The sequence below is a fragment of the Lycorma delicatula genome, chromosome 13 (assembly GCF_047948215.1).
Source record: "Lycorma delicatula isolate Av1 chromosome 13, ASM4794821v1, whole genome shotgun sequence".
NCBI lineage: Eukaryota > Metazoa > Arthropoda > Insecta > Hemiptera > Fulgoridae > Lycorma > Lycorma delicatula.
The window spans coordinates 13,978,840-14,005,650 of record NC_134467.1 but is presented as its reverse complement, the minus strand read 5'-3'; the positions used below and the strand labels follow the sequence as shown (position 1 = coordinate 14,005,650).

At 30.7% G+C, this 26,811-nt stretch overlaps 1 protein-coding gene across 1 annotated transcript in view; it reads left to right on the top strand.

Annotated features, from left to right (window-relative positions):
* Positions 1–26,385, top strand: part of LOC142333647 (uncharacterized) — a 199,288-nt gene extending 172,903 nt beyond the window's left edge. Inside the window, exons 4-7 of the mRNA XM_075381026.1 lie at positions 16,519–16,645; positions 19,349–19,397; positions 19,903–20,082; positions 23,202–26,385. Of these exons, the coding sequence (XP_075237141.1) occupies positions 16,519–16,645; positions 19,349–19,397; positions 19,903–20,082; positions 23,202–25,833 (2,988 nt within the window). The 3' untranslated portion in view covers positions 25,834–26,385. The remainder of the gene's footprint in view (positions 1–16,518; positions 16,646–19,348; positions 19,398–19,902; positions 20,083–23,201) is intronic.
* The last annotated feature ends 426 nt before the right edge of the window (positions 26,386–26,811 follow it).

Genomic DNA, 26,811 nt, shown 5'->3' with positions numbered 1-26,811 from the left:
TATAATCTGCGTTTAAAATTTAGTTAATACAGAGTGATTTTTTAGTCCTGTTACCCAATTGTTAATGTCTGGTAATTTTTTTCTAAGAAAGGGAAATTTTGTTTTGTGACACGAAGTTGGTAGCGTTATTCAACCGGTATAGATACGGAAGTGCGAGTTGATTCTCCTTGAGCTGTGTAAATTTTTGTGCCGTTTCCGATCGTGTTACGAATAGAAAGTCTTTTACCGTAGAACAACGAGTTTTCATTCTTGAACAATATTTTGCAACGAAATCGTACGCGAGTGTAAAAGAATCATTTCAAATTAAGTTTGTTGATTGATGTTCCTCCGCCAGAAAAAAATGTCAATTTCTAGGCTAGCAAACCGTAGTGTTTGCTACAGAAAACGTAGCGGTCGACCGACTCGCTGATGACGTTTTCGAGAATGTGAAAACAAGATCGCTCGATTCTCCACGGAAAAGTTTACGAAAACTTTCCACGCAAGTCGGTTTGTAATATTCGAGTGGTCAGAAAGCCGCTAAAAAATTGAAATCGTATCCGTATCGCGTACGATTAGTCCATGAGCTTCAGCTTCCACATTTAAACAAGCGATTATAATATTGCCGTCGGTTTACGTGTCTCGTAAACGATAACGGAATCGAATTTTTAAACACGGTGTTCTTTAGCGATGAAGCTTGGATCCATCTCGACGGTTATGCGAACAGTCAAAACTATCGAATTTGGGCCGTTGAAAATCCTAACGCTTTACAAGACAAATCTTTGCATCGTGAAAAAATTGATGTGCGATATCTCGTCATCGTATAGTCGGACCCGTATTCTTCGAACAGACAGTAAACGGTGAAGTATACAGGAATATTGTACGCTAATTTGTGCCCTTACTGGAACCTCACGAACGGTATTCCTGGTTTCAGCAAGACGGCGCTACAAGCCACACGTCTCGAGAAACCGTGGATTTTCTGCAAGAGTTCTTTGACGATCGAATAATAAGCAAGGGCTTATGGCCTCCAAGGTCCCCAGACCTCGCATCTCCTGACTACTTTTTGTGGAGCTATATTAAGTCCGAGGCCTGGAAAAACAATCCTCACACTATTGATGAACTTAAAGTCAATATTACAGACTTAATGACGAATATTTTCAATGGAACTCTTAAAAAGGTTTCTGCTAATATGCTGAAAAGAGTCCGTGCGTGTATAACCGCAAGGGGTGGGTGTTTTAGCATATTCTTTAACAATTATGTAATAGCATTTTATTAAATCTCTTTTGTAAGTAACAAATACATTTTTTTATTCCACCTAAATTTCCCTTTCTTAAATTACATTTAAAATTGGCTAACAGGACTAAAAAATCAGTCTGTATAAGGATGTTTCTAAAATTGTGGGCTGGCAATACTTTTTCGGATTCTAGATGTAAAACTAAACAAAAACTATCCTTAGGAAAAATGGCAATTTCTCGTTCGTTCTCCCTCTGTCCGCCATTTTATTATTTTTATATAAAAATTTATATCTCAAGTTCAGATAAAGGAATCACATTAATATTTTGTAAACGTCTAAAATTAACAAAGAATCAGGAATTAAATACCTTTGCAAATTACAAAATGGCGACCATGTTTATTTTTTAATCCATTATATCTCAGTAAATATTAGTTTCATGAAAATTGATGTTTTTGCTAAAATATTAAGCCTTTTATTTTGAACAAAATTACATTTTACTTTTTAAAATTTGTTAACATATAGCCGAGTTATGGCAGAAAATTGATATTGTAATTTTGTGTCTGTTTTCATGTCCTCCTTTTTATGTTCAATTCCTTTTTACGTTCGACTAAATATTAATTATTTTTATTTATTGTTAATTCTAGTATTGTAAATTAGTATCAAATTAGGTAATAATTTTTTCACAATAATAAAATTAATAATTATGACACAAAATTACAACATCAATTTTCTCTCACAACTCGACTATTTATTAATCGATTTAAAAAAATAAAATGCCATTTTCTTTAAAATAAAGTAAAAAAGTGAAATGAGGCGTTAATAAGTTACATTGTTTCAACGTAATAAAAAAACATTGCACTGTTGTAAATTAACAGCTGATAAGTAAGAAATATCAGCTGATATTAACACTGGAAGTTTATTTTTATTTAGAAAATAATATCAGTTGAAATAGCCGTTTAATTTCTTGTTCTGTTGTTAATTATTGGTCATTGTGTATTATTATCTATATAACAATGTTTAAAGTTCGTTATTGTATCCATTATAAGTGTAAAATGAAATAAAATTGTTCAGGCAACGCGTTTTACTTTGTTTTATTTGTAACTGGACTTTTCCGTTATTGCAACTTTGAATGCTTATAACTCGATAACGAAGCATTAACAGAAAAACTGGTTTCACCATATTTTTTTTTTTTTTGTAAAATTTTAAATCGAAGTCATATGTTATACGTCCACCTTTCTATTTAAAAAAAAAAATTAATTTTGATCCAAGATGGCGGACAAATATTAAAAAACCACCGTAATACCCCATTTTTTTCTATCTTCAAATATCTCTCAGATATGCAGTATAAAGTTGTTTCCATACTTAATTTTATATATATATATATGTTAACTTAATAAATAAATATTTACATTTAATTAATTTATTTTAAATAAATTATTATTGTAATATTTTTAATTTAATTTTACATAAACTGAATTTAATTTATTCTATTTTTCTTGAATAAATTAATTTATTTTTCTCTTTTTTTTAAAGTAGATTACGTGAAAATAAATTTAATTATATATTACAATAATTAAATTGATTTCATTTAATTATTATACTTGTTTATCCAATTTATTCAGATGTTGAAAATTGTGTAGTTTTTTGTCCGATGTTAACGAAAATGACTTGGATGATATTAAAAACTAATTATATCTAAAATTTTTGAAAAAATTAATATTCGAAAAATATTTTTAAAATTAAACAATTTGATTTTAACTTAATATATTTGCTCTGATGGAAAATTCCCAAATTTGAAAATTCTTGCGTAATTCTGCTCAATAAAACCGAATTTTCGTAATTTTATTTTGTATAATTTTTTTAATTGGTAAATATTCAAAACATAAATTAAGTGAGAAAACTAAAAGAGTTATTTTTTTATTTAATATTCAAATATATTTTTATTTACGAGGATTATTTTTTTTCAAGGTCCGATCGGTCGCGAATTAAAAACCCGCGCAAAAATCGCATGAACCTTTGCGCATAATGTTGCGCAGCGTCTGTAGTATGGCCTTCAATCATGCCGCGTCACTTCGTTTAGTTCTGAACACGCAGTTAGCACGTAAACATATTTATAACAATAGCATCTCCCGCCAAGTGTGAAGTGTGAAATGAAGGAGAAGATTTTTTGAACAAAATTGTCACAGGGGACGAGACACGGGTCCATTTCGAAACTGAAGAAACAAAAGAACAATCCAAACAGTGGATGCATTCTCATTCTCCCAGTAAACCAAAGAAGTTCAAGCGAACCTTCTCCAACAGAAGTATATGGCTATTGTGTTCTGGGACCGGAATGGAGTTCTCTTGGTGGAATTCAGCCTCATACTGCGTGACTCTTCAACGTCTATGAAGGGCAATTCAGAATAAGCGGAGAGGAATGTTGTCATCAGGCATTATCTTTCTCCATGACAATGCTGGGCCGCACACTGTAGCTGTAACAAAGAAGCTCCTGCATCGTTTTCGTCGGGAAGTGTTTGATCACCCACCATACAGCCCGGACTTGGCTCCATCCGATTTTCACCTCTTTGCTCACATGAAACTCCGGCTAAGAGGACAACATTTTGGCAGAGACATCGAGCTGCAGACCAGTGTAGAAACACGGCTGAAAACACAGGGGGCTCCGTTCTATGACGAGGGTATTGGAAAGTTGGTACCACGCTGCGACAAATGTGTAAATCGGAGTGGCGACTATGTAGAGAAATAGCGTAACTATGTAAGTACTTGTTACAAATAATTTTTTTTTTTTCACTGTGGTTTTAATTTCGTGACCGATCGGACCTTGAATAAAAAATAATCCTCGTATAAGAAAATTAAATTATTATGATCGCAAATCGATGAAATAATTAAAAATAACTAGTAGAACCTACATACAAGCATCAAATTTCAACTCGATCACCACTGTGACTCACTGGATAAGCGCATATGAAAAATACGCCTACACTAAATCAACATAATCTCAAATATATCATCGACCTTAAATTGAGCGTAACTCAAGAACGATTCGACCATTCTTCATCAAATTTTCACATGCACAACTTCATATATACGACTACAATATATCTAAATCTCAATGAAATTGATGTCGTAGTTTTTAAGATTTTCGAGCCACAAAATCTTTTATATGTAAGGAAATTACATTTTAAGTGAATGGTATTTTCGTATTCAAAATGTAAAGAAAATTCATTTTTACTTCCAAGTCCCACCTTGCGACCTGAAAGTAATACCGTACTTTACTTCGAAAAGTGAACTCAAAAAGATTAATTGTATAACTTGACCATCCTTACCCCATAGGAGAAGACATCCGTCATGTGACGATTCCAGTTTTCAAGCTACCTCCTCCGTACCTAGCCGTGATGGGAAATCATCTTCAGAACCTCGGAAAGAGGCATCTCTCAGCCTTGTTCTTGCCTCAGTCAGGATGCCGCCGATGCAAATGCCAATTGCGACATTTCCATCGGTTTACTACTCATTATTCAATGTTATCCGTACAATCAATAAGTCTTAAACAAGACTGGACCGATTTAACTGATAATAAAACGAGCTACACCCTAATGGGAAAGATTGAGTTCAACGAACAACACGAATAAAATAAAACAATAACTAATAAAGAACAACAAAAACACTTACATCATAACAAGAACGTAACAAAAAAATCGATGGAAAACCCAAGCGGGTTTCTACCCTACACATCTTCAGCAATCCTTTCTTTTACAAAAAATCCCATACTTTTTTTCAATGATAGTCCATTTGACTTGTTTTTTTTTTTCAATTTTTACGTAGGTTTAACGTCGACCCGATAACAGCAACCCGAAAAATGATCTGTACTCTTCATATCATACCGTAAACATACGCAGAAAACTTCCCCAGCATTGAGGACGTAACCCGGAATTAACCACGCCGAATCGAGGCAACCTGCTTCTAAAGACGCCATGCCCTGAAAGAAACTGCTTTACATATTTGTTTGGTCTTACTCAAGCGGCGTCCCGCAAATCAGCAACATCAGGAAACAGATCGTGCGTATAACACCCATTATCCCGAAAATTTTCTGAAGTCAACTCTCCTGACTTTTTATCAACATATCGCTTTTGCCTCTCTGACGCAGTCAGGTCAATCGGCTTCACTCCGGGAATCACCAAGATTACCTCACGTAAAATCGTAAATCACTGTTAAACAGTACATAACTTGATTTTCTTTCTTTCTTATGTTTAACCTCCGGAACCATCGTAAAATATTACTTTAGAGGATGATATGTATTAATAAAAATGATGTGTAGTCTTGTATAGTCTCAGGTCGACCGTTCCTGAGATGTGTGGTTAATTGAAACCCGACCCCCAAATAACACCGGTATCCACGATCTAGTATTTAAATCCGCATAAAAGTAACTTCCTTTACTAGGATTTGAACCTTGGAACTCTCGACTTTGAAATCAGCTGATTGACTAGTTCACCACTACACCAACCCGATGGGTTGCATAACTTGACCGGCTTAGCCGGTAAAGTTATACAATTCATTTCCGGCATTTTTAATTTATAGTTTCTATCGATCTATATGTTTCATAATTATAGGCGCCAATTAATATTCTCGCAATCTATTTTTGTATTTAAAAACTCGTTCTGATTTTTTTGTGGGAGCCCCAAGAGATGACATTATACTTCATATTGGAATATACTTAAACATAATATATACTTAATACTTAACTTTTATTAACACATTTAAAAAAAAAAACAACAGAAAACGGTTTGATTTATTACAGACAAAATTAATTTGATCACCCAACGAAAAATTGTCATCTAATAATAAATAAATAACTAGAAAAAAATTTTTTGTGAGTTAAATAACGATATCGTTATTATAAATTCTATCTACGCGATCAGAAATTTTACGTCTACCTGGAAAGCAAAATGTTATGTTTTTATAGATATTAAAAATTTAAATGGTTATAACCCATCTAGTAAGTAATTATTTGAACATATTAAAATAAAATTTTCAAGTATTTAAAAACAAAATTATCATTATACGAGTATATAAATACAATTTTCTCATCTGAATCTGAAGATAATTATTTGATAGTTTTCCTCATTTTTACTTCAGTGTACGAAGTAAAGGAAGTATTGTGATCGCGAAAAATTTCGGTTTTTTTATTTCAATGGAATATCCATTTGATCATCCCTGAATCCATTTTGACTAGTTTTGGCGTAACGTCTCTACATATGTACGTCATAACTCAAAAAATCTAGTCATAGGATTGTTGAAATTTTGAATTTTTGGACTGTTGTATACCTAATTTTGCACCTTCCCTTTTAGTTGCGATCGACTTGACCAAAAATGTCCAAATAAAAAGTCCAAAATCCAAATTTGTTTGGATTTTGGACTTTTTCTTAATTACGGTAATAATAAACCCTCGTTGAGAGCTTTTCAACGATACATCATAAGTGGTACTTATTTTCATTGGTTCCAGAATTATAGCCAAATAAAATTTTAGTTAATGAAATATTTGGATCTTCAAAGGGAAGGCACATCGGTTCGAATCAGACTTCATCTTTCGTTTTTTTAATTTTTTTTTTTTAAATTTAGATATATTGATGTATTCATAGTAATTATTAAACTCTGATTGTAAAAAAATTTACAATAAATAATAATTCAATAATAACAATAAAAAAAAATCGAATGTAGATACCACATGACTTCCTTGTACGCCTATAAAATTACATACACACATTTGTTTTTAAATGAAAAGTACATCAAATTTTATTTAATTAATAACTTCTGATATTGTTTCATATTCTTTTTTTATGGAATGTTTATTACTCATTTAACAAATTTATTGCACGTTGAAAAAAAGAGGGATTTATACCTCAAGTTATAGGTTTTCACCACAGATTTCTCAAAAACTACTGCAAATACGGAGTAGGACCTATTTTATTCGATTTTTCAGGTCAAAACCCCTAACAAATCACTAATTTTTCCCCTTAATCAACGTCTTAAAAATTTCATTACGACTTCATTTTACCGGGGTAGCTGAAATCCGAGCGAAATCTTTCAGCACTTGTAATTCGCAAACGAATCATTTTAAGATATACGTTTATATGAACATTTCCATTATTTTTACGAGTAGAATAGGTTAAGAAATTCCCGGGTAACTTCATGATACCCTGTTTTATAAAATCGTCGTAAAATATGAATAAAATTTCTCTTTACGTACTAAGCCCGCCTACCATTTTATTTATTACGCATATCTGACTTATTGACGCAGATTATATGCGTTAATAGATTACTACTATATTATATTGTTTGTGTAAGGTGTATGCGTCTCTTATTTTGTAGGTGTTTGTGTGCGTGCGTTAACATGTGTACAATTGTGACCTTGTAAAAGTTAAAATTTAAAATTAGAAAATTAATACTTAGATAAATTTTTTAAAGGTCTACTACAAATAAATGATTTTATACCGTTAATAACCTACACTTGTACTTTTAAAGTATAATACGTAATACAGAAAAAAAAATAATAGGAAATAAATGTCTTGAATAAATGATATTAAAGTATCAGTATGATATTAAAGTAAATGATATTAAAGTATTAAGTATGATACTGTATATATATATATATACAGTAGAAGTCCATTAGTCCGACATCCAACAGTCCGGAATGCCCGATAGTCCGGCATGGCTCCGGAAAATTGTAAAAATTTTGGTTTTCTCCAAAAGTGTGTCTTTAAAGCAAATAAAAACGCTCGAGAGCTATTCGGAAGTTTTCGGGGTAGTTCGAGATCATCCGGAAGCGCTCGGTATTGTTCGGAAACAATTAGCGGCCGGCTAGTCTCAGCTGTCACAACAAATTCAGGTGCAGTGCAGCTCCGTTAATCAATCACGAAGCGTCTTCGCCATTTTTTTGTGCGTTGTTGTTTTGTGTCCTTTCACATCGCAGTAAACGTAACTTTTGAAACCGTTTATAAAAAAAAGTGATTTTCGTTCTAACTGTACAGCGACCGTGTTTTCAAAACCTAAGCCTTCGAGTTCAAAAGGAGAGAAATGAAAACACGTAACACTGACTCTCATTCAGAAACTAGAAATCATCAAACGGCTAGAAAAAGGTGAGAATAGAAATGTTTTAATGAACGAGTTTAATATTGGCTCATCGACTATTTATGATATTAAAAAACAAAAAGATGAACTAATGAAGTTTGCTTCTCGATCGGTAACAACTGAAAAATTGGCTTCTAGACAAACATTAAAAAAACCAAAACTGGAACAGCTAGATAGTGTATTGTTCAAATGGTTTAGTGCAGTACGTTCTGAAGCAAAGCCGGTAACAGGGCCGATGATTGTTGAAAAGGCAAAGAAATTCGGCCAAGATTTAGGAGTTGCTGAAAGTGAATGTAATTATTCTGATGGTTGGCTCAGAAACGTTAAGTTTCGGCATGGAATTCGAAGACTTGATGTAACTGGAGAAACACTTTCAGCAAACCAAAACTCTGCATAAAAATACAAAGACGAGTTTGAGAAAATCGTGGCTGATAATGATTTAACACCTGAACAGATTTACAATGCTGATGAAACAGGGGCAACCGTTTTGCTATGTGCTAATGCGTCTGGAAACCACCGAGTAACCCCTTTTGTGATAGGTAAATCTGCAAAACCCAGAGCTTTTAAGAATGTTACACACTTGCCTGTCCAACACGATGCTCAATCAAATGCGTGGATGACTGCCGCCGTCTTTAAAGACTGATTTTTTCACCACTTTGTGCCTGAGGTCAAGGAATCCTTCAAAAGCTTTGGTCTACCAGAAGATACTAAAGCCATCCTTCTTTTGGACAATTGCAAAGCCCACCCATCAGTAGATGAGTTAGTTTCTGGAAATATTGTTGCTACTCTGTTCCCACCTAACGTAACATCTTTGATTCAACCCATGGACCAAGGGGTTATTCAAAATTTTAAATGCTTTTATAGAAGGTCTTTTATTCAAGGCCTGTTAAATGCCGACTGTGACGTGACTGATTTTCAAAAAAGTTTACAGTAAAAGATGCCGTCTATGCTACTGTATTGCACTGTCTTGGAACCAGGTAAAAAATACAACACTCCAAAAATGCTGGAGAAAACTTTGGCCAGCTGCAAACCCTGCATCTGACCTAACTCTACAGACTGATGAGGAAGAAAACCATCAAGACGCTCTGACCAAAGTTTTGGATGTCGTTAGAAGTGCTGACAATCCCTTGAAAAACCTGCCTGAAGATGAGGTAGAGGAGTGGCTTCTAATCGACGAGAATGAGCCTGTTGAACAAGAACTAACCGATGAGGACATTATCAACATTGTAGTAAACCCTCAGCCTACTCAAAATCTTGAAGAAAGTGACTCAGATGCCGAAACGGAAGAAAAGGAAAAAATCAGTTGGGCAGAAGCTGCAGAATCACTAAATAATTTTATCTCTTTTGCTGAGGCTAGTACTAGCTACAGTGCTTCAGAAATTATTGATTTCCATATCATTAGAAATAAATTTTATACTAAACGCCAAAAGTCAAGAAAACAAAAAGACATTCGTGACTTTTTTAAATCTAAGTGAAATATGTTTTACAGTACTTGTACATACATTATATGAAATGTAAAATAAACTTTGTTGTATGTATTTGCGTACTGTATTTGTAGTTTAATTATTAACCTAATTGTTCTTATAATTACCGCCCGATAGACCGGAATTTTCGGTAGTCCGGCACCGAGCCGATCCCGAACGTCCGGATTATCGGACTTCTACTGTACTACTCAAATCTACTACTATACACAATCTACTACTCAAATCCGAATAAAACTAACCTTTACTAGAATGTGTACTTCAGAACCTTTCATTTCGAAATTTAATTATTAAATAGTTGATTTTACCACCAAACCGATCCGGTGGATAACTTAAGGGTTGGGGAAAAGGACTAAAAAATTATTACAATTTTTTTCCATTTAAATTGTAGTTTTTAAGGTTAGATATCGGTTAAAAAGGAAACAATTTACCAATCCTTAATTTGATAAAAATTTTAAAAAAGTGAAAAAAAGCTGACAACAAAGTTGTAATACTTTCCTGGCGTTGGTTATTTATTCTTAAACTAGCTGCAGGGTGTGCCTACGGTATGTCTTCGCAGCTAGGCCCTCCGGGTGGGTAGCCCTGGCGGGCGGGGTCTCGGAATTGTACTTGATCGTCACTTGGTAATGCCACGCGAGACACCATGAAGTGACCGGGTGGGGATGCGAGATTTTTCCCCGGTTCCTGTGCTTGAATGATAATATTTTGAAGACTTCCAGTAGCGTATATTAAATCTACAGTACTGATAATTTTTGTTTGGTTTAACTCTAACAGTAATTAGGGAAACTGATTTTTAAATATGGTATATAAATAAATGTACAATGGACTACACTAAATTATGTCCTTGTGTAGAGGTCATTCACCCACCAGAAAATTTTTTTTTTCAATTTTTTATTATTCTATTCAACCGTAAGTTCATTAGTTTTCTGTTTCACTGAAATATACTTAGAGAAAAATATTCTAATGCAAATATCTTTTTCTTTGTTATAAAATAAAATAAATTGTTATATTTTTTTATGCGGAACTGATGTATGTTAAATTATTCTTGATGAATGCCACATGTAAATAAAACGATATATTATTTTGTATTGTATTCAAAGGGTACAAAAAAAAAACAACAAAGATTTTGTATAATTGAATGTATTATGTATTAGATATCAAGTTATAGCATGTGCTGATGATTATGTTTGACGTATACATAACTCCCACCCACCATTGATTGGCAGTGTTCCAATGTTTTCATTTTTTTTTTTTTGTTGTACTATTTATTTTTTATTTTTTTCTATTAAAACGTAATGAGTTATGTATCAATGTGTTTTATGCACAAAAGAGATCAAATTAATGTAAATTTAAAATAACTACATGTTAGCATACATACACGCACACACACACATCATATGTATTAGACTCAGTTTAAATTTGTTTATTCACACATCCCTCTAATGAGGATCTGAAAAAAAAAAACAATTTGTATAGTTTAGCACATCTTATAATCCTGGGGGTGGGTTTTGTTTCAAATTATTTGAATTTCTGAAAGAAAACCAATTTGTGATATGTTGAATATATTTGAACGTCTAATATAAATCTTGTCAGAAATGCGTTTATCACATCTTGATTAAAGATAATACCTAATTTACCAATAAATTGTTAGCAGGATGGATTCTTAGTGCCAGAATGCTAAGATGAAAGCTGAGATACTTCTTTGGATGGGTTTCTTCCTTCATTCACATCTATTTTTTTCCCTTATCCCTTATATCTTTCTTTCTGTGAGGCTTTTTAATGATATTGTAGGGTGTTCATGGTTTGACCAGAATATTGAGAGACTATTAAACGTAAAACTTTTTTTTTTTGTCTTCAGTCATTTGACTGGTTTGATGCAGCTCTCCAAGATTCCCTATCTAGTGCTAGTCGTTTCATTTCGGTATACCCCCTACATCCCACATTCCTAACAATTTGTTTTACATATTCCAAACGTTACCTGCCTACACAATTTTTTCCTTTTACCTGTCCTTCCAATATTAAAGCGACTATTCCAGGATGCCTTAGTATGTGGCCTGTAAGTCTGTCTCTTCTTCTAACTATATTTTTCCAAATGCTTCTTTCTTTAGCTATTTGCCGGCATACCTCTTCATTTGTCACATTATCCACCCATCTGATTTTTAACATTCTCCTATAGCACCGCATTTCAAAAGCTTCTCATCTTTTCTTCTCAGATACTCCGATCGTCCAAGTTTCACTTCCATATAAAGCGACACTCCAAACATATACTTTCAAAAATCTTTTCCTGACATATAAATTAATTTTTGATGTAAACAAATTATATTTCTTACTGAAGGCTCGTTTCACTTGTGCTATTCTCCATTTTATATCGCTCCTGCTTTGTCCATCTTTAGTAATTCTACTTCCCAAATAACAAAATTCTTCTATCTCCGTAATCTTTTCTCCTCCTATTTTCACATTCAGTGGTCCATCATTGTTATTTCTACTACATTTCATTACTTTTGTTTTGTTCTTGTTTATTTTAATGCGATAGTTCTTGCATAGGACTTCATCTATGCCGTTCATTGTTTCTCCTAAATCCTTTTTACTCTCGGCTAGAATTACTATATAATCAACAAATCGTAGCATCTTTATCTTTTCACCTTGTACTGTTACTCCGAATCTAAATTGTTCTTTAACATCATTAACTGCTAGTTCCATGTAAAGATTAAAAAGTAACGGAGATAGGAAACATCCTTGTCGGACTCCCTTTCTTATTACGGCTTCTTTCTTATGTTCTTCGATTATTACTGTTGCTGTTTGGTTCCTGTACATGTTAGCAATTGTTCTTAAATCTCTGTATTTGAACCCTAATTTTTTTTAAATGCTGAACATTTTATTCCAGTCTACATTATCGATTGCCTTTTCTAGGTCTATAAACGCCAAGTATGTTGGTTTGTTTTTCTTTAATCTTCCTTCTACTATTAATCTGAGGCCTAAAATTGCTTCCCTTTTCCCCTAACTTTTCCTGAAACGAAATTGGTCTTTTCCTAACACTTTTTCCACTCTCCTCTCAATTTTTCTGTATAGAATTCTAGTTAAGATTTTTGATGCACCACTAGTTAAACTAATTGTTCTGTATTCTTCACATTTATCTGCTCCTGCTTTCTTTGGTATCATGAATATAACACTTTTTTTGAAGTCTGACGGAAATTCCCCTTTTTCATAAATATTACACACCAGTTCGTATAATCTATCAATCGCTTCCTCACCTGCACTGCGCAGTAATTCTACAGGTATTCCTTCTATTCCAGGAGCCTTTCTGCCATTTAAATCTTTTAATGCTTTCTTAAATTCAGATCTGAGTATTGTTGATTCAGTCAATCAAATTCAGTCAACGAGTTGATTTCTAAATCTTTGCTTAACCATGATATAATGTATCTGATACCTTGCAGTATCGCCTGGCTTTTTCCAAGTGTATATTCTTCTATTATGATTTTTAAATTGGGTGTTGGCAATTACTAAATTATACTTCGTGCAAAACTCTATAAGTCGGTCCCCTCTTTCATTCCTTTTGCCCAGCCAGTATTCACCCACTATATTTCCTTCCTTGCCTTTTCCAATGTTTGCATTCCAATCTCCAACTATTATTAAATTTTCATCTCCTTTTACGTGTTTAATTGCTTCATTGCTTCAATTAACACTAGCAAAGTCTAAAGTTCATAAGTTCAATTTTTGTAAATATTATTACTTTTACTGTTTATAGTAAAAGTACCTTTTACATTTTATGAATATAATACTGTTACTACTGTTTACCAATTATTAATGGAACAACTTTCTGCATTCACCAACTGTCCACAATGGAATGCTCATAACATTTTCTTCACTTGTTACTGATATCACTATCACCGCAACCAGATTGAACTCGAGCTTGCAAACAGTGGCAGCGCGTAGCTAAAATTAGTGGGGGTGCTGTGCCAGAATATTTTTTTCTGGACCTTTTCAAGGTCATGGTTAAAGTTTTCTGTAAAATAAAAGAACTGAAAAAAAAATGAATCAAATAGAATAGCTGAAAGCAGGATAATAATCTAATTCTACATTTTATCACATTCAAGAATATGGTACATGGTTTTTAAGCACATTGTGCTTAAAAACTATATTCGGTGTAATTAAATAAATAATAAAATGTCAATACAGATAATATTTTTTAGTATTATTAGATAATAACTTAATAAAATGTCCGTTAAAAAACACTACAGTCTAACGGTGCTTAATTTAAATTTCTATATACACAGAAACAAATACGTAATTAGTTTTTACTAATTACCTTCAATTTCACCCTTCCAGTGTGTTTTTTGGACAGATTGTCAATCAAAGAGTCCTTGCTTTTCACCATCTTCTGATCAGTACTGAAAAAACAACTAAACTGCTTCATATTCCTTCCACCGACTAAACTAGAAAAGGGAACGAACAAGGAACGTTCTGCACACATTTGGAGTAAAAAAAAAAACTACCTTCCACCAGCACACCAGGGTCAACACTGCAGGAGCAACAATGCTCTCTCTCCCTCGTAGCCTCGCATACTGCTTCCTACGTGCACATACGCAAAGCAGCCAAACACCACACTGCTGGAACTGTGAAGCACACAGTTCCAACATTTTTGTATATTTTTCATAAACTGGGGGATGGCTACTGATATTAAGCTTAAGAATTATATATTTTACAATTATAAAGAAAGAATTAAAGAAAAAAGGACTCATTATATTTAATAGTATCAATAATTTCAAGTGGAAATAGGGAGCGCTGCAGTTCTGCAGTGCCTACACAACTGCGAGCCAACACTGCTCGCAAAACTATCTTGTGATAGCTTGTTATCACAACTATGCCAAACTCGCCTTCGCAGAACTACTGTCTTTCTCCGCTGGTCTGGCAGTATTTATATTCCTGGGCCTGCAGAACCAGTACCCATCTTATCCCTTTAATTGTTGAAGCATAATAATTTTCATCCTCCATTCCCTTACATTTTTCTATAAATTCTTATTATGCTCTACTAACCCTTCTGGTTGAACAACAGCTTTTCGAGGTGCCATTGTCTGGATTACAAAGGACAGATTGTTAAATGGACCTGTTAGTCTCAGAAAAGGACCCCTGTTAGTTTCTTCTGGATTCTACTTTTCATTATTATTTTCTCTTTATTTTTTTCTTAATTGAAAGAAATCCATTACCGTGGTCCGTTGTACTGGTCCTGTTACAATATGAACTTGACCAAAAGTAATTTTTTATGTTTCAGTTTATCAGTTTTAAGAAAGTTTTTTTTCATCATCATCTGGTGTTCTACCTAGTGGCAGGTCCCTTACATCAAACTGTTATCTCCATCCATTTGTATCCCAATCCTTCTCCTTCATGCCTTTGTAGTTTCCAATCTTCATCTTATTTATTAACTTTGTACTTTTTTCTCCTTGCTTCCTTTTTCCTTTTACTGAGCGTACCGATGTAGTTGTCAAGGTTTCACTTCCTCTAACTGCATGTTTTAGCTGGTTTCCTTTTCTTTTGTGTACTTTCCACATAAGTAGTAATCTTTCTTTAATCATGTTCATTATTTCCTCATTCCTTCTGTTCATATTATTTTCTCCATTTTCAAATCTCAATAGCTTCAATCCAGACCAACTCCTTCTTCCTCAATTTTTATGATTACTTCCATAAAATAAAAACTCCATGTATAATATTTGGCTAACTTTTACTTAAATTAAATCCAACCTTATGCTGCACAGCAATTTTCTCTTCTTACTGAATGCTTCCTTTGTCACTGCTTTTCTTCCTTTGTGCTCTTCAAGCGCTCTATCACTACCATTTCTAAATATTTATAACTTTTTACTTTTTCTATTCTTCCTTCATCTAAATCTTCTTTGCTGTTTAATTCCATTACTTTAGTTTTTCCTTTATTTACCTTAATTCTGTACTTTTTTGTTCCTTTCTCCAAGGTTGTTAAAAATCTTTAAAGCATGTGTGTTATCAGCTAGAATTCCCACATCATTAGCAAACGTTATGTATCGTATTTTTCGTCGTCCTTTTCTTATTCTTTTTTTAATATATTCCTTATCATATCTTCAATATAAGTGTTAAAGAATGTTCGTGAAAGGCAAAATCCTTGCCTAACACCTCGATGCACCCAATTAATAATATTTTTACGTACTTTCATTGGTACTGTTTTTCTCATTTATAATTTTTTAATAAATTTCTGTTTTTTTATTGTACTTTTTTCTCTTTAAAAATCTCCATAATTTACTTCCATTTGACTCCTTTCTCTAAACCTATGAAACAGATTTATTCCTTTTCTTCTCTCTAAATATCTTTTTCTAATGTCCTTAGCAGCCTGATGACATCTCTTGTTTTTTTCCTTTCCTTTAGCCAAACCGTTACTCTTCTGCATTCTCTTCCAGTATTTTTACTGACCACCAGTTTTGTATTCTTTACAATATTTTAGTGGCATGGTCTATGAAACTTTTCATTCTGTATTCTATTTTCTTTGGAATCAGTATCATTTACCATCCTTGGGTCATTCTCTTTTTTTTTACTGTAAACTCAAAATTACGATGCTCCTAATTGTTACACCTAAAAATTTTTTATGAAATTAAAATCTATTAATATATATATTTTTTATTCAATAAGTCTTAAATAATTTAGCTAGATTATATTATGTTATTTTTTTTTTTTTTTAATTTTCAGCCTCAGAATTTGGTAATGATGGGAGATTTTCCAGACTGTGATGTTAAAGTGTGCGATTTTGAAATATCTAGAATTATTCTTGATGGAACACAAATTAGAGAATTACTTGGAACACCAGAATATGTTGGTAAGAAATTTTGAAGTTTTTTTTAAATTTTTATAAATTTTTTTTATGCATCTATATAATTCTCCGGTATATTTTTCTAGTAATTTATATTTAAAATCAAACATTTCTAAGTTTGTGTAATATATTCATAATAATTATTGATTATCTTTTTAACTAATATTGTTGAAAGATATTTAATTCAATATTAGTTCAATTTAAAGTTGACTTAATTTTTATTTGGCAAATATTCACAATACAAATTATTCAATATAAGTGAATTAATTAATGTTTTAATTTAAAATGCATTTTCATAGTACGGTTAGGTAGATTCTTTTGTGTCTAGCTGAATTCTCTTCTATTTGCAATTAAGCTTTTAAGATAAAATAAAACAAGTGTTTTATTCTGATTGTTACATTAATATATGATGAAAATCATGTCAAGAATGGTAGATACACTTCTTGATGGTTAAAAATAAACGATATTATCCCCATAATTTCCTAGGTGGATCAAACGAAACTCATAAAACCTTAATAGGTCGACATCACAGAATGTACAATCAATTATGAAATATAAAAAAGATGTGATTAAAGTTCACATTATTATTACATTGTTCACATTTATTATTAATTGTACACATTATTATACATTGTACATATGTATTGTATATATACACATTGTACACATTTATTATGTGAACAAAGTTCACATTTATTATTTGTTGAAATTGTAAACACATTAAATAATGTTAAAGTAAGTAATCACTTAAAGCTGATAATTTGTTGCCTGTTTTTGTTTCCTCCACTAAATGCAGTAAAAGTTACTAATAATAAATAATAATAGTAAATTAATAAAAATTATCACCTTGCATTAGGGTGCACAAGCATACTGCCGTGTTAATTGTTGCAATAACTTGATTATTTGTCAACAGATTTTTACAGATGAGGTGTCATTTTGTTCAAAATAAAATGCTTAATAAATTTTGTGAAAGTAAAAATTTTATCAAACAGAGATATTTAAGATTAAAAAATTAAGATTGCCACAATTTTAAAATGTTTGAAGGTGATGTTTTCAACTTTTTTATTTTGTAGAACAAGACACTAGTGTTAGATTTGCCAAATAATCAAAGTAGGTTTATGGCATGGGGGGACACTCAAGGTATGTTAGGGCATGAGGCAAGTGAAGGGCATGTGCAACGCATGTCCGGATCCTTGTAGGCTAGGACCAGGAAGGGGGTAGCTCTCCTGAGGAGGGGCATTTCAGCTATCCAGAAGAGGGAGTCAGAATGTTTTAGATTCATTGAAGACCCCGATGGACGGCTTTGGTAGAAGCTGGGACAGGGTGGGGCAACAATCTGCTGAAACGACAATGAAAGTAGGTTTACCCATTCCTGAGAAATAATTGTTTTATTGAAAATCACAAAATGGTATCCAGAAGGAAAACAAAGCAAAATAAGACTTATGTCAATATGAACATTTTTGCTCCTTTTGATGTCCTAAATCAGTTACTGAAGTTCCTTTTTCACCATTTATATGATATATATATATATATATATATATATATATCTTTCATATAATGATTTGATCTGATTATGCTTCTATTTTCAAAACTTTCCTCATTATTTCTTAATTTTTCAGTTTGTTTGCCTGTTTATTCTCTTCTAATCTATTCTTAGAATCCATATTTCACATTCATGAACAACAATTCATATCATAACATTTCAGAAGATGCTTTTTCAGTTCTGTTTCCATCTTATTATTTCTTTTTGTTAAATGCTTTCTTAACCATGTTTTTATTGTATTTTAATTTTTTTAATCCTCTGTAACATTATACTTAAGTATCAGAACTGTTTTACTTCTTCATTTCTTCTTTTTTTTTGCAAACATCCATTGTCTTATTGACTCTTACAATCCATTGAATTATTCTTACAGAATCCAGTATACAAGCCATTACATCAATGTAATGGTTTAGAATTACTCTACATTGTATTAAGTTGGCAAAAAATTCATTTTGGTTTTGTAGTGTGAAATTAAACTCAAATTTTTCTATATGAAGAATAGAGTTTCATCAATTACGATATATATTTTCCATTTTGTCCGATAACCTTTTGCCATTTCTCTGACAAATTCATGATTCCACACTCATAGAACTTCTGGTCCTTATCAGCAAAAATTGAATGGAATGCAATTTCAGATCATCAACATTAGTCAAATTTTTATCATGCCGAGAGTTTTGTAAAATTCAAAATAAATGGGGTAATCTAATGGTGCAAGATCAGGGCTATATGGGGATTGAGATATCATTTCCCAACCAAGCCCAACAGTTTTCCACGACTTATCAAAGATGTGTGATTGGTGGAACACAATTCCCTTGCGTTTTGACAATTCTGGCCATTTTTCTTTTGATTGCTTTCTACAGTTTCATTAGTTGTCTAAGGTAAACATCTGAACTGACCATTTTCTTCCTTCGAAACGGCTTAAAATACACAACACCTTTGTAATCTCACTGAATAAAAAGGAAAAATTCTTTAGATCATATGTTAAGTTTATAAAACGAATTTATTAATAAATTTTAATCTGTGATTTTAAAACAGTTTTATCATTAGAAAATTATATTTTCTTAAATTTTTATTGTACTATATTAATTATATCAATTTTTTAATAATTTTACATTTATATTAGTTTCAAATTATTTATTTTTTTAAAAATTCTATTTAATTTTTTTCAGCTCCAGAGATATTACATTATGAACCGATTACACTTGCAGCAGATATGTGGTAAATACTTTATTTATTTTTTAAATATTTCTTTTTAATATGTTTAAAAAATATATTTGTAATATGTGTTAATAAAATTTATTGATTAGATAAAAGAAATAAAATAATTATTGATGTTATTACAGTAGTACTGTATTTAAAATCTTCACTTTATGATTACACATTTAGTTACTAAAAACATTCATAGTTAGCAGCACTAGATATTTATATTACTTTAGTGTGTTAGATCTCATAATTAATCTTATTTCATACTTTCTCTTTATTAGAAAAACTAGAAAGTATTTTAATCATAAAAATATATTTTTTGAGTATTTTTTTTAATATAATTTGCTGAATTCAGTGTATGTGTTTAGATTTTGATAAATTTCATAAAGTTGGTATTTTCCAGTTTTACCAGTATTAATTTTTTTTGGAAAAAAATAAATTTTATGATTAAAAGTTTCCATTCTCTTTGATAGATTAAAATTAAGATTGTAATTTTAATTTTTTTTTTTAATAATTTTAGGTCTTTAGGTGTCACAGTTTATGTTCTTCTTACTGGGTTTTCCCCGTTTGGTGGAGAAACTGATCAAGAAACATTTCTTAATATATCACAAGCAAGACTTGACTTTCCTGAAGAGTTATTTGAAGATGTTTCAGAAGACGCTCAAGATTTTATTAAAAAACTACTTGTCAGAAATCCAAAGTACGTATAAAGTTTTATTTATATTTTTCTCCACTAATGAAACATTACATATTTATTTTTTGGGGGTGTGAACAGGATTATTGAAATTATAAAATCTTTTCAACTTTAGTGATGTTACAGTTCTGGTTTCACAGAAATATATTATAAAGTTTGGAAGTTATTGTGTTTCTCACATTCAGACTTATAATTTATTTCATATTCATAACAGAGTATCAAAAGCATACAATTGTTAGGTTTTATGGAATGTAACATATCATTACATATAGTATTACACTTAAGAAGATCTAAAACATATGCATTTTTTATTCCGATTCTGTAGTTATTGAGATTACTATTGATCAAACAAATTTCTTGTCTTTATAAGATAATACAGATGTAGCTATACAAAGTTAAATATTATTTTAATAGATAATTCCTTTGGTTATGTTAGAAACATCATTGTAAAAGTTGAGCAATAAAAAAAAATCCAAAACCTATGTAAAGTCAAATCAAACCATTTAATATACCATTTGATTATTCTTCAACAAATGATTAAGAGTACTGACAAAGCAACTTACCTGATACCATAAAATTTTATTTAAATAATAATTTATAAATACTGATTAAGAAATGATCTTTGATTTTTTTATAACGCTTTTCATTTCTCCAAAAAAATAATAAAATGATTTATAATTTTGTAGAGAGCATTTAAATTTATTAAGATTAAATTTGTTATCACTATTTAATATTTATTATTATTCTTATCATGGTATTACAGCCTGGTGTGAGATTTGGCCTCCTTTACGATTCATCTCCAATCTTCCCTATCTCTTGCTACCTCTCTCCATCTTCTCACTCCCGTTGCTGTCAGACATCCTCTCCAATATCGCTTTGTTATATCCTAGAGTCAGCTCATTGATGGCTTCCATCATTTTTCCCAGTTTTAAATTGTTTACACATTCCAAGACGAGATAATTAAGTTATGTTTCTGTTTCCAATCTCATTTCTTTTGATATGTCCATTTTCGTTATCCATAATTCCAATCCTGATTCAAGGGTTATCATTTGGTTTCGTAACAGTTTTCTTCTCAAGGGTTGAGTTGCTAACACCACACTCAATCCCCAACATGGAGGACCAATAGTGTTTCTTTTAAGTGTTAATTCTGTTAGACTGCTTCCTCTCAAGCTTACAAAGCTCTTATCAACCCTGGGTTTTGTTCGGGTTATCTCCCTATGCTCATTTGCCCTTTCTGCAGTTGGTAAGTCTTCCTCTTACGTCATCAGGGTCATTGGTCATCTTCACTGGTATTTGTCCATCCTGGGTATTGTATTTCCCCGGTACCCTCCAACAAAAGTTGATGAGCATACCCCATCACAAGGGGTAACCCCAAGTAGCTGATCCAGCAACAGCCACTAGTAAATAAGTATTACGAATATGTATTATTTCACTGGACATATAATACAATTAATTGGGACTTCCTCAAAAAGTTGACTTTTCAGTATACAAATATGGGCTGTGTCAGATCACTGTTTAGCTCCTCATAAATATGAAATAAGTAGATTGATATTTAAAAAATTAAAAATATTAACTTATCATTGAAGTGTTTGTTTATTTATGTGAAATCTTTACTAAAAAAAAATACTCAGTTATTCTTTAAAAAAATATGAATAGCCACCTCTATTAAACCAGAAAACAGAACTGTTTTCGTGTAACTCGTTGCAATAATCTGGCACATGAGAAATAACTTTATTATGCTTTCATTACCATTTTTTAAAATAAATTACAGAATCATTTATATAAAGATCTTTCCTTCATTTATTTTATATTTAGATTAAAAAATTTTGTTTTAAATAAACAATATTATTCAGTCGATGAATTATTAAATAATACTAATTAAAAAAATCAATAAAAAGACGTCCTGATATTTTTGCATCTCCCTTCAACATGAATATATATATTTAGTGAAATAATTTTCATTAATACCATTTGAATTGTGATTTTTTTTCATATTTAGTATCTTTCTATATTTAGCGTATTATTTCATGTGTTTATATTTTAAATAATTTATACGTGGACTTTAATCAAATAAAATTTTAAAACCTTTATCGCAACTAGATAACAGAATTATTTTCATACGTCAAAAAAGTAATTCAACCGGAAAGAAAGGCCCATATTATGCTTCCATTGCCATTTTTAATGAATTAATAAATTCCAGATCGTTTTAAAAAATTTTCCTACTTATTTATTTAAAATGCAAATAAAAGTTATTTTATAGAAACAATACTACTCTTTCAGTGTATTTTTAAATAATATTTAATTTAAAAAAAGAAAACATTGAATTCTTTATATCTTTGTAAATACATACTTATATACATAATTTTTTTTTTATTAATGTTATAATTAAAAATTATTTTGAACTTTGAATTATCTTTTAATATTTAATATATTTATCTATCTATTTACTATTATTTCATCCATTAATATTTTTAATAATTAATTGTGATATTGTTCTGATCAAGCTTATAATAATAAAACAAATTATTTCTATTTGTAGGTGGTAGGTTTCCTATTGTGTGAATGCTTTACACAAGATAGTCTTCTATTTCTAAAATAGATAAATAGAATTTCTGAAAGTAAAATAGGTTTTTGAAATTGAGAATTGCGTACAGGAAGTATTTATAATAGAAAGCTGCATTGACTCACCTTTTTCCCTCTATTGTTAAATTATTCTCCCTCCATTTTCTGAAATGAAGGAAAGAGAATATACTAAGACTGAAAGATAAGGAAAAGTAAGATATATGATTAAATTCACTTTTCAGTTTGTACATTTAATTTTGTTTTATATAGATTATAAAAATAATCCAGTTATTTCTTTTAAATACATTTAAGATTTCTATCAATTTTTTACAACAATTATCTTCCTCTTTGTTACAAATATTTGGTAGAAACAATTAATAAGACTTACAGAATTTTTTGAAATTTTAATTAGGATTAATATACAAGGAAATATGTCATTTTAAAATCTTGTTTTCTAACTTATAACTTCTTTTTTGTGACATTTGAAAACAATTTCTTTTAAAATTTTATCGCTTATAACTTCTAAATTTTATTAATTTATAATTTTGTTTTGGTTTTTTCAGGGGACGAATGACAGCAAAAGAATGTTTACGTCATCCATGGTTGGCTAATAATAAAAGAAAATCTAAAAAATCAAATTCAAAAAATAATTCATCTTCAATATCCTTAATAGATAGTAATAGAAGTCGGGTCGGTTGTTCATCATGTACTGGTACAACGACCGGAAGTTCAAGCAATCACCATAAAAATTTACGTCGATATTTATCTAAATCGCGTGAAGCATTATTTGAAAAAGTTATATCGAAACATAAACAACAACAACAAAATATTGTCGAACAAAAAACAACTGGTGAAAATTTACGTAAAACAACATTATTATCGCAATATGATAAAACTCGTAGAATGTGTGAAAGTCAAATGTCTTTAGTATCAAAATCACGTGAACGTTTATTACAAGGATCGATGTCACCGTCTATAACAAGGTCGCGTGAAAAATTGTACGGTATAAAAAGTTTATCGAAATCACATGAAGTATTAAATCTATGTAAAACTGTAAGTAACGTTATAGCTTCGACGATAAAATCAAATATTAATGATAATGAAAACAAAAAGGCATCATTACCGTTAGAAGGTTTATTAAAAACATTAACAAGAGCTGCTACTGCATCCGGTGAATTAATTACTTCTAATGTAAGTAATAACAATAATAATAAAAATGGTACCGATAATATTAAAGAAAATAACATTCTTAGTAATAAAACTGATCTTACTTCATTAGAAAATCAAAAACCATCGACATCTACGCTGACCGAAATTGATACCAATAAAAGTGAAAATAATAATAATAAAGATATAACAAAAGAAAAAGAAAATGATAAAGTTGTTATTGCATCGTTACCAACATTACCAGAATACCAACCTCTACAAACTGTACTTACTTTATTACGAAATAATAAAAATGTTAGTAATAATAACAATAGCAGTATTATTGTAATTAATAGTACCAATGAAGAAAAAGATCAAAAAGTAACTAAAGAAGAAGAAGAATGTAATAATAAATCAAAACAGAATGACAATTCAATTACGTTGTTATATAATAATAGTAATGATAATAAAGATAATACTATAAAAAAAATAATCGAAAGGGAAGTAGATGATGAAGGTAAATTAAAAGAAAAAGATGACAGTTACAAAAAGGAAGAAGTACCATTAAATAAATCGATGCAGAATGAAAATCATAATTCATTAACATCATTGTTTCATAATAGTGATATTACTATTGTAAATGATTATAATAAAAACGAAAAAGAAGAAAATTGTAAAACAAATGAAGGAGGAGAAAAAGTAAATGATAAACAGTTAAATAAATTAATAGAACGTGAAAATTCCTGTAAAGAAGACAGTGAATTAACATCGTTGATACAAAGACCAAAATTATTTTTAACAAAACAATTATCTGTGATTTCATCAGAAGGTGATTTAAATAGTCCTGCAATAAGTCAGACTGATTCATTGTCATTAACAGAAGAAGGTAATAGTTCTTTATCATCTTCATCATCTGCTGCATCGGATTCGTCCGGTGAAATTTCAGAAGATGATGTTAATGGAAGTTTAGAAAGAATAACTAATGATGTTATATCGAGCGATGATGATAATCTGGAAATTTGTAAAAATAATGATAATAATGTTAATAATGGCAACAATGAAGATGATGAACCAAGATTTACGGTTAAACAATTAATATCAGCTTATAATATGCATCAAGAAATCGTAACCAAAACATCATTAGAAGTTACAATGAATACGACGATGAATTCAGAACAAAAGATTTTACCGGTTATTGAAAAAATACCAAATAATAAATTTCCGACTGGACCAAACGCTTTACGTTTATTTATACCTGATCTTCATATATCTAGGTCATCAAAAATAAAAAAAACTAAATCCAGATCATCACGTAATAGGAAAAAAAATTCTTGTCAAGATGAAAGTAAGCAAAAAGAAAAAACAAAACATTCTTCTGAAGAAAATACTAAAGAATTATTGGAAACTAATACCGATGATAATAAAATAGTTGAAGTAGATAATACAGAAACAACCAATAACAAAATTTTAAATAATGATAATATAAATGATGAAAAAAATAAAATAAGTGAGGGTAATAAAACAGAAGCTAATAATAATGACGGAGAAGTTGTAATGAAAACAGAGATAAAAGAAATAATTAAAGATACCTCATCAACAGTTAATGATGAAACAACAATAATATACGACAGATCAAATTCATTATCTAGCGAAACTAGCGGGGTTAGTAGTAAAACTAGTAGAACATCTAGTACTACAAGTGGAGCGATATCTAGTGAAGAATCAAACCCTTTAAATTTATCTCAACCACAATTATCACAAAAAAAATCGAGAAGATCATCAGGTATTGTAACTTCAACGGTTTCATCAAACGACGGTGATAATAATGGAGAAGCCTCAAATAAAACCACAGTTTCAACAACAATAACAAATACTAACGTAAAGTCTTCTGAAAAAAGTCATCATAACACGTCATCGACATTTACACCAAGATTAAATAGGAAATCGTATCCAAATACTAGTACAAGATCATCATTAAATGTATCGCAACCATCAACAGAAAAAACTAGACGAAAATCAAATCCTGTTATGAAACCACCATTTTATTGAGAAGTTTGATTATTTTTTTTTATAATGATTTTACAGTAGCTACAATTATAAACCAAAACACCATCGCTCACCAATTTACCAAAGTGTTGACTTTAAAGTTTTAGTAGTCCGTAGGAAATTGGTTTTTAAATTGTAGCTTTAATCATTATGTAAAGTAGGTGTATATAAAACACCTGCACACCCAAAGAATTGTGAATCAGACCGTATTTGGGTTTGGGACAACTGAGTAATGCCTAACGGTCACAGGAATTAAATAAATAAATGGAACCTTAAAGAAACAGAAAGGATGTTACATAAAAATTTTCTTTCCAATGGAATTTTAGAAAATTTTAATTTGGCTTAATATTAGGAATATGTTCAACTTTTCCATACGTAGGTTTAAGTCAACGATTTATCTAGGCTGGAGTAATTTAGGGCATTTTTCAAAGAAGATCTCAGTAATAAATAGATGTGTGGAATCTTCAAATGGCAGAAAAGAAATTTTATAAAAATTCTGTTCACTCTGAAGCTTCAAAAAAGATTTACCAGAATTCTACCAAAAACTTGATGCTATGTATGTAAGCCTTATGTTTTACCGGAAGAATCTAAATTCGAGTAAGTCTTCTTCCTGTATGATTTTCAGATTTTATGTTGGATTCTTAGAAAGGAATTCAAATGTAGAATTTTATTGTTATAATATTTTGAATTCTGGGAACATGTAGTAGTCCAAAAGAATCAAGAAGCAAATGTAAAAGGGAGTTAGTACTGTCGTCATCATTAAACAATTCAGTTCTCTTTTTTGCATCGTAACATTATTTTGTTATCACATTAACATGCTAATCACATGCTATGTTCTCTATTTCATATAAGTTTAAAATTAACTTTTCATACTTTTAAGTCAAATTACAACATTAATTATGTACTTTGGGTTAAAAGCCAAAATACATTTATTCGTTTTTATTTCTAATGTTCTATTGCCACACTTTATAATACTTTTTT